The sequence below is a fragment of the Piliocolobus tephrosceles genome, chromosome 6 (assembly GCF_002776525.5).
Source record: "Piliocolobus tephrosceles isolate RC106 chromosome 6, ASM277652v3, whole genome shotgun sequence".
Taxonomy (NCBI): Eukaryota; Metazoa; Chordata; class Mammalia; order Primates; family Cercopithecidae; genus Piliocolobus; species Piliocolobus tephrosceles.
Genome location: NC_045439.1, coordinates 62,306,273 through 62,316,008, shown reverse-complemented (window position 1 = coordinate 62,316,008; position 9,736 = coordinate 62,306,273). Strand labels below are relative to the sequence as shown.

At 35.1% G+C, this 9,736-nt stretch overlaps 1 protein-coding gene across 3 annotated transcripts in view; it reads right to left on the bottom strand.

Annotated features, from left to right (window-relative positions):
• Positions 1-3,450: 3,450 nt before the first annotated feature.
• The window catches only part of KLHL28 (kelch like family member 28), a 38,917-nt gene continuing 32,631 nt past the window's right edge, over positions 3,451-9,736 (bottom strand). For 2 of the 3 annotated variants that reach the window (XM_023222620.2, XM_023222618.3), the window contains exon 5: positions 3,451-8,328. In XM_023222620.2, the coding sequence (XP_023078388.1) occupies positions 8,165-8,328 (164 nt within the window). In that variant the 3' untranslated portion in view covers positions 3,451-8,164. The remainder of the gene's footprint in view (positions 8,329-9,736) is intronic. The other variant, XM_023222619.2, reaches the window with a different exon arrangement.

Genomic DNA, 9,736 nt, shown 5'->3' with positions numbered 1-9,736 from the left:
AGATAATCATGGAAGTTTGAATATAGACTGGGTGCTAAATATTACAAAAGTAGTAACTTTTCAGTGTGAATATATCAGTGTGGCTTATAGAAAAGTAGCATAAAATTTTAAAGTGTCCTTATCAGTTAGAGATGCAACCTCATTTATTTACTGGTTATATCACATGATGTCTGGGATTTTCTTTAAAATATTCCAGCAAAAACAAAAGTGGAGTGAATAGATGAAATAGGATTAGCAAAATATGGTTAATAGTTGATGCTGGGAGATGGGTATGTGGAGGTTCCATTTCTATGAAAAAGAAAAAAAATAAAAAGCCTGGAAGACATATCAATACTCACTTGAACTGCTCTAATACATATTGTCTTTTCATCACATCACTCAATTTCACTCCTAGACTTGAGTTCTGGCTCTGCACTGGAAGGGTTTTTTTTTTTTTGTTTTTTTTTTTTTTTTTTTTTGGTATTCCATTACAAGTCTATTGCTGACTCCTAAAATCTAGTCATCACAGTCTTCCACATTAGAGTTGAAACTTCCACCCCTATTACTGCCGCAAAGGAGAGGATCATCTAGTAATTTTATGAAGGGACCCAAGAGACATAACTAGACCTCTGCCAGACTAGCACTTTTCTCTATTCTCCCTTCCAGGGAGAAAATAATCTGAGGTAACTTTTACATTCCTCTAGTGGATTATGGGATATGTCTTATATTACTCATTTATGCCTTCCACCACGTCTTGCACATACTAAACTCTCAATAACTGTCAGCTGAAAAATTTTACAATGACTTCTGAGTAATGTGAAAGCTATTTCTGCATGCTTTAGAATAAAAAGGCAGAACTAAAAAAGCATCTATGTGGCCAAGAAATGTCAATTTCAATATTTTAATGTGTACTCCATTCAAAATGCATTATTTACATTTTCTGGGTCATCTATAATACACTTTAAACACGTCAGGATATGTCTGTTAAGTTCCAACTTCAACTCTAGGAGTTGCCCTCATTAAGAATGCAGTTGAGGGCCGGGCGCGGTGGCTCAAGCCTGTAATCCCAGCACTTTGGGAGGCCGAGATGGGCGGATCACGAGGTCAGGAGATCGAGACCATCCTGGCTAACACGGTGAAACCCTGTCTCTACTAAAAACTACAAAAAACTAGCCGGGCGAGGTGGCGGCGCCTGTAGTCCCAGCTACCGGGGAGGCTGAGGCAGGAGAATGGCGTGAACCCGGGAGGCGGAGCTTGCAGTGAGCTGAGATCCGGCCACAGCACTCCAGCCTGGGTGACAGAGCGAGACTCCGGCTAAAAAAAAAAAAAAAAAAAAAAAATGCAGTTGAGGTCCTTAATATCAAAAGAAAGGAAATCAGTGTATCAAAAACAAGTCTGCACTCCCATGTTGATTGCAGCACTAGTCACAATAGCCAAGATACAGTATCAGAGTGTGCATCAATGTTTGAATGGATAAAATGTGGTACATGTATATAATGGACTATTCAGCCATAAAAAGAATAAAATTCTGTCATTTGAAACAACATGGATAGAAATGAAGGACATTATGTTAAGCAAAATAAGCAAAATAAGCCAGACAAATATTGCATGCCCTGACTCATGTAGGAGCAATAAAAACTTGAACTCACAGAGGAAGAGAATAGAATGATTACCAGAGACTGGGAAGGGTAGTGGGGAAAAGGGAAAAGACTAGATGGTTAATGGGTACAAAAATACAGTTAAATAGAATGAATAAGACCTAGTGTTTGGCAACACACATGGGGCCTGTCGGTGGGACAAAGGAAGGGAGAGCATCAGGAGAAATAGCTAACGCATGTGGAGCTTAATACTTAGGTGATGGGTTAATAGGTGCAGTAAACCACCCTGGTACACGTTTACAAATGTAACAAACCTGAGGTCCTCTGCATGTATCCTGGAACTTATAATAAGTTTATTTAAAAAAAGATATAGTGTTCGGTAGCACAATAGGGCAACTATAGTTAACATTAATTTATTTCATATTTCAAAATAACTAAAAGAGTAGAATTGGAATGTTTGTAACACAAGCGATAAATGTTTGGGGTGATGGATACCCCAATTACCCATTTGATCACTGCATATTATATGCTTGTATCAAAATACCATCTGCACCTCATAAGTATGTACCACTACTTTGTATCATAGCAAATTAATTTTATACCTTTTTTAAAAGACTGGAGTTAAGGGGTAGCTAGCTAGCATTCTATCTAGGAAATTCATGCTGAAAGCAACTTCAAGTACTTCTGTTAAATCTATCCATAATCTAATCAGTATCCAGTGCTTTGCTAATTAGCATATTAAATGTCAGAAGCATTTCTTGGGGAAGTGACTCATCAACTACAATGATATCAGAAAGGAGCTCTTGACCTGGCACGGTGGCTCATGCCTGTAAATCCAGAAATCCAGCACTTTCAGAGGCGGAGGTGGGAGAATGACTTAAGGCAAGGAGTTCGAGAACACCCTGGCCAACATAGCAAGACCTCATCTCTACAATATAAAAATTAAAAATTAGCCAGGCAGTGGCCCACACCTGTACTTCCAGCTACTCAGGAGGCTGAGGCAGTAGGATCATTTGAGCCCAAAAAATGGAGGCTGCAGTGAGCCAAGATTGTGCCACTGCCACTGCACTCTAGCCTGCGCAACAAAGTGAGATTCTATCTCAAAAAAAAGAAAAAAGGAAGGTTACTTTTACTTATAAAGACTGAATCCATTCAGGCCTGTAATTTACCACTTCCTAAAAAAAGCCACCCAAGTCTCAACTGCTTGTTTCTTTGGGATTGCTGGTTACCTGATGCTGACCACAAAAGTAATGAAATCCTCTTGGATATTACAGCATCTGCCTCAAGTAAACCTTTCAAAAGGCTGGTTAGAGAATCTAAAAGGACAGAAAGCTGGGACTGCAATGGGCTTACTGAACACTTTTACTCTTGTTTTACTTATGTTTCTTTAGTAAATGTCTGAATGTGTGGCAGAATTGGCTTAAGAAATATATATATATATTTTTTTTTGAGACAGAGTCTTGCTCTGTTGCTCAGGCTGGAGTGCATTGGCATGATATTGGTTCACTGCAAACTCCACCTCCCGGGTTCAAATGATTTTCCTGCCTCAGCCTCCTAAGTAGCTGGGATTACAGGCATATGCCACCATGCCTGGCTTATTTTTGTATTTTTAGTAGAGACGGGGTTTCACCATGTTGGCCAGGCTGGTCTCAAACTACTGACCTCAGGTAATCCGCCCGCATCAGCCTCCCAAAGTGCTGGGATTACAGACATGAGTCACTGCACCAGGCCTGGCCTAAGACAGGTTTTCACTGCTAATGAGGATGTAAAGGTGTGGCTACTCTATGACTACTACCTATCTATGCATAAAACCCTAAGAGATGAGCGTGACAAAGTTAGCTTGGTTCAGTTCACAATTATCATATGACATACACAAAGTAGATTTTTCATTTTTATTTTAAACATTTTATGTTAAATGAAATTTAACCATAATAATTACAGAACATTACCACAATAATATACACAAATAACCTTTAAAATAAAAAAAAAGAATACAATTCTCAACTAGTTAAATGACACTTTAGTATGTAAACATAAATAAAATAAAACCCTGATGCTAAAAAGTTACATGTTCAGAGGTAAAATACATATACAAAAACATTTAAACTACCACAACTAGATCACATTCTTTGCAAGAAGAGTACAAATATTAGTACTCTACAGCTACAAAATTTCAGAATCCTGTTAAAATCAAAACCGTTGCTGGTTTATAATACACAGCACAATTCATAAGGCAAAAATATAGGCATTATCATCCAGTTCTTTAATTTCACTTGTATTTTAAGGCAAACTTGGAACTTTTTGCTTAGTATTTAAAAATAAATGGGACTTACACATGATAACTTGACAAAATTAACAATAAATTATTTCTAAAGATGTATAATATAAAAGACATATGGATAACAATTTTTCTCTCTGCAGAGATGTAAACTGGATTTTTATTTGACTCCATATTCACACCAGTAGGAAAATGTGTAAACCTATTGTATCAAAAATGTATTGTATTCCTCACTCTTTTCAAATGTGTATTACCACCAAATCAATGTACTGTAAGTGAAAATCCAGTGCATATCCAGCCATAGAATAACTGTTATCTAATTAAATCATGTCTAATTAAAGTGCTGTTTACAAAGGGAAAAAAGGTTAAGAAGTAGAACTGGATGTTAACTCGACATGTGACATCTTATAATTCCTTAACTTTTAGACTACAGAGGTTATGAGGTTATCATAAGTTTACTGAACTTTAAGCAGTAAGTGTTTATTGTAGAATCTGATTTTCCTGAAAATGAGCACTTAGGTGACAATACTAGGAATCCAACACCAAAACTGAAAATAAACACGACATGTACATATATTTCTCTCAAAGTCAGCCAGAGCCTTGATACTACAGGAAATATATATATTTAAAATGTCTATAGTTTTCTTGCTAGAAAATACATTATCCAATTCTAGGAGATTTGGAGTTCTATAAATATTAGGTTTTTAAATATTTCTTTTTCATGCCAATAAAACCTAATTGGACACTAAGGAATTGCTTATGCATAAACTAGGTCTCTAATTACTTCTTATGATGTCAGAGATAAGGAATTAGATTCATCCTTCACCAAAATAGTTATTAGGGTCTCTCCCACTATATTTTACTCTCTTTGAGTGAAAAAGAGTCTATCTTATCTCTCTAGCTCCCACAGCATCTAACAGAATATCTCACACATATAGTAAACCCTCCGTATGTGTCAGATTATCAAAATAAAATTTCAAAACCTAATGCCATTTTCCTATCACTTGATACCACTTCCTATAGTTTAATATTCACTCATATTTAAAACAATAACAGCAATAACATAGAATTTGTAAATATCCTTGGAGCTACATTAAAAGTCACTTACATTCTATTACAACATCCATGATTATTGAATAGCCAAAGGTGCCTAACAGATTAAGTCATTATAATTATAGAAGGCAAGTATCTTGCAACCGATTGCATTAATTTCTGTTTCCCAGTGCTGCTCTTTTCCAAAATATTTCTGGGAAATCTTAAATAGCTTTTCTCTTCATGCCTGAATATGTATAATTATTTCTAATACTTTTAATCATGAGGATTTATAACCAAACATTTTGATCCTTTTTAACATTAGAAACACGTGGCTTTAAAGTCACAATTTGTCAGCAGAGTGTTCACAATGAAACTTCTCACAAATTTGTAAAAGAAGGCGCTAATGTAAACATACTAGTTGTCAGGTCAGATTAGTAGCTCTGGTTGCTACGAATAGTACAGTAGGTTAAGCAATTCTAAAATAAATATACTTATAAATTTTGAACATTTTTCCTCTTCCCTTCACAAATTTTCGTAATTTGTTCACTGGTGTATGGCTCCTACTACTGCCCAAGATATTTCACATTTAGTCTTCATCAAGATGAAATTTAGATTTTTCAAAAACAATGACCAGTATATGTTTTTGATCTAATTTACCAAATGATTATACACTAATTTGATAGTGGAGATGATACATGAGTAAAACGTTAAAATACAATGTATAGATGTGTTTATAATTAAAATCATTTTCTTTCTTTTTTTTGTATTTTTTGAGGCATAGTTTCACTCTCGTTGCCCAGGCTGGAGTACAACGGTGCAAGCTTGGCTCACTATAACCCCTGCCTCCTGGGTTCAAGCGATTCTCCTGCCTCAGCCTCCCAAGTAGCTGGGGTTACAGGCACCTGCCACAATGACCAGCTAATTTTTTTGTATTTTTAATAGAGACGGGGTTTCACCATGTTGGTCAGGCTGGTCTCGAACTCCTGATCTCAGGTGATACACCCGCCTCGGCTTCTCCAAGTGCTGAGATTACAGGCATGAGCCACCGCACCCATCCTAAAATCATTTTCCATAGTCTTTCAAATTCCCTTATCTTTTGGGAATAGGGGATTAAAAATAGTATAAGAGGATATATTTAATAATTTAATTCCTATAAACAAAGAAAACTGAATTGGGAATTTAAAACTAAATATGTGATGAAACTATTTTAAATAGCTGTTCTTTAAAGTCTGGGCCAACTACAATAGTGCACCTATTTCTATGCAATAGATTTATTAAAACCAATGAAAAAGTTATTGCTATATATTATTATGTTATTCAGACAAGCAACATAGAAAATACTCAGACTATCAATCATATTAGTTGCTCCTGTGAGTTCTAAATTAGAAGAGACTAAAAATCACTTGCAAGGTTTTATAATCTGTGCAAATATTCATAAAGCATGATACTATGTTTATGATTAAAAATGATTTTACATAGTTTTGTAGTATATATTCAAATCTACAACTGGCAGTTTATGGAAGAACAAAGAACTGTAAATTGCCTGGCTATAGTATTCAAGAAATAAACATATATACTAACAAATGAACCTATGTTTTATCATTACAAATGGCTTCTTAACAATAGTCTAGAACATTATGGCACTTAAGAATATAATATCAATTTTTTTCTTAGGAAAAATTATACACTGGTCTTGAGGAGACTTTATAAGGAGATCGCAGACAGGTTTAAAAAAAAAGTCAAGGAAAAGAAAATCAAATGACTACAGTTCCAGAATGCAAGTACCAACATCATAATAAAATGCAAGTGAATGTGTTTAAGACTAACAGACATTTACTAAAACATGCTAAAATCAAATAAGTTAACCACTTCCTTTAAATAAGCTGTCACTGGCTACAGCAAATAATTTCACTTTAAAAGATCATTTCTTTAATCAAAGTAGAACTCAACTTAGAACCATTACTCAAGTAAACATTGAGTTCTAGTTTTCCTCAATAACATTAAAATATTCAGTTACCTAAGAAATGTACAAAGTAATGCATAACTGCCTAGTGCTTTATATTTAATGCATATATTTCTGTTTTTAAGAAGGACATGTAATATCTAGCACAAGAAGAAAGAAGATCAAAAGTGTAACTTTCTTTAAATCACTATTCAGGAACCATGAAAAGCATAACAAAGGCCATTTTGATGATTTTTGGATGTTAACATTAGTGTAATCACTAACATTTTTAATAAGCACAAATGAATCAAGCCATTAAAAATGCAAAAGACTATCAAAACATGTCATGCATATCTCATACTGAACATCCAATAGGACATCAGTTACAGCCTTGTCACAAATCCTACAGTTAGCACCATTTTTATATCTGAACACTTTGAAAAAGCAAAGATCTTAAAAAACTAAAATTATTATAAGGATATATGAAAAAAATTAATATGCACTAAGAATGGTACTAAACACTGCTCAAATATTTACATCAGCACTGGAAGGTCTGCTGTACTACTGAAGAAAAACTGAAACAACTGATATACTTAAACTCCTATCCATGCTAACCATAGCACAGATAGGTAATTAAATTCATCCAACGTTAACCTGTCCATATACAAAAGGCATAAACAGTAAATATCTGACTTCCTAAAATAGGGCTCCAAATATCTTGACAATAAAAGCAATTGTCTTAAAAATTTATTACATCCCTAGCCCTAAAACCATTTAGCAGGAAGAGTATTCATTATGGCATGTTATTTACAACCCTTAAAAGTACCAAAATAAAAAGCAGCCCTTTATTTGTTTTAAAACAAATGAAAAATGTGAAGCATTTACATCCAAGAAGCAGTATCAGCATTCTGTCCATTCATTCAATACACTCCAGCACCTAAAGCATCGCTCATCCTAGTAAATCATGGTATCAGGGAAGGAGAGCTAGAAATTAAAAAAAAAAAAACAAAAAAAGCAGCAACGTTTTCTCTACACATACACTTACGAACATAAAACTAGTATATCTCAGTCTTCGCGGAAAAAGTGCACAATTCAATTGACAGGGTCTTTACTCTTTTTTTTTTCTCTTTTTTCTTTTTGATTATTGATTTACCGTGTAATCAAGAGCAACCAAAACTACTTGTCAATTAAAAGTACCCAACAAAACTTTGAGTCTTCATGCCACTTCAAGTTAAAAAGAAAGCAATGCAGCTTGTGGGTTTCAGAAAACTGGGCCATCTGTTCATGCAGTACAAATTTCACCACCATACTATCTCTGAGAGTTCACATTTGTCAAAGTGCAGTTAACCCAAAATTGCAGCGACAGTATATCATGCCAGCTGAATCCAGCCACATATCTGAGATAGGATCATATTTCTGCACTGTATTCAGATAGGAAGACCCTGAGTGACCACCGACGACATAAAGGTAGTTATCGATTACAGCAGCACCAACTCCTAGGAAAGGGTAGCAAAAAGAAGAAACATGTTAACCGTGCAGTATACTTTTTCTCACTAAAAATAAATTTGTATTTTAATATTTCATAAAAAGACATTTTAACAATCTATTATTAATTATATTATACAAGCAATATACACTAGTCATCCCCTTATCTGAGTTTTTGCTTTCCATGCTTTCAGTTACCTGCAGTCAACCATGACTAGAAAATAGGGAATACTGCACAGTAAGATATTTTGAGGGAGACCACATCCACGTAACTTTTATGACAATACATTGTAACAATTGTTCTATTATTGTTGTCGCTAATCTCTCACTCTGCCTAATTTACAAACTAAACCTTATCATAGATATATACGTATAGGAAAAAACATTATATAAATAGGGTTTGGTACTATCTGAAGTTTAAGTCCACCAGAGTTCTTGGAACATATCTCCTGTGGGTATGGGTGCCTACTGGAGCAATATGCGCTTGATGGAAAAATAAAATCCTTAAAATAAAATAAGAGTTATAGAGGTGGGAGGATGGCTGGAGGCCAAAAGTTTGAGGCAGCAGTGAGCTATGACTGTACCACTGCATCCCTACCTGGCTCGACAGAGTAGGGCCCTGTCTAAAAACTAAACTAAAATAAAAGCAAGAGTTGAAGTCTTCTTTTACCTCTCCTCTCTAATCCTACTCTTCCTTCCCCTTCACTAAAGGAAAACAGAGTATATATCTTTCCATAGGCTTTTTTTTTTCAAATTTCATTTCATTCTAGAAAAATCATTTTATGAGGTTTCCAAATACACTGAAATATTTAAAATATATTAAATGACATAATTTATGCTTCAAAAAATTCTACTTTAGATATTATCGTATATAGTTCTAAAAATAAACAGTTTACCCCAATTTTTTAAGTTCTCATTGTTTCTGTGGCTTTCCCTCTCAAGGATACAAAAGAAACAAATTATAGTAAACACTAAAATAGTTCATTTCAACTTGTCCTTTCAGTTTCTCTTGCATGTTTGTTTCAAGAGATTCTTTAATCATAAATATAGGTTGAACATCCAATACCCAAAAATATGAAATCCAAAGTGCTCCAACATCTGAAACTTTTTTTTTTTTGAGATGGAGTCTCACTCTGTCTCCCAAGCTAGAGTGCGGTGGCACGATCTCGGTTCAAGTGATTCTTGTGCCTCAGCCTCCCAAGTAGCTGACACTATAGGCATGTGCCACCATGCCAGGCTAATTTTGTATTTTTAGTAGAGACGGGGTTTCACCATGTTGCCCAGGCTGGTCTTGAACTCCTGACTTCAAGCAATCCTCCCACCTCGGCCTCCCAAAGTGCTGGGATTACAGGCATGAGCCACACTGTGCCTGGCCCAACATCTGAAACTTTTTGAGAACCATATGATACTCAAAGAAAG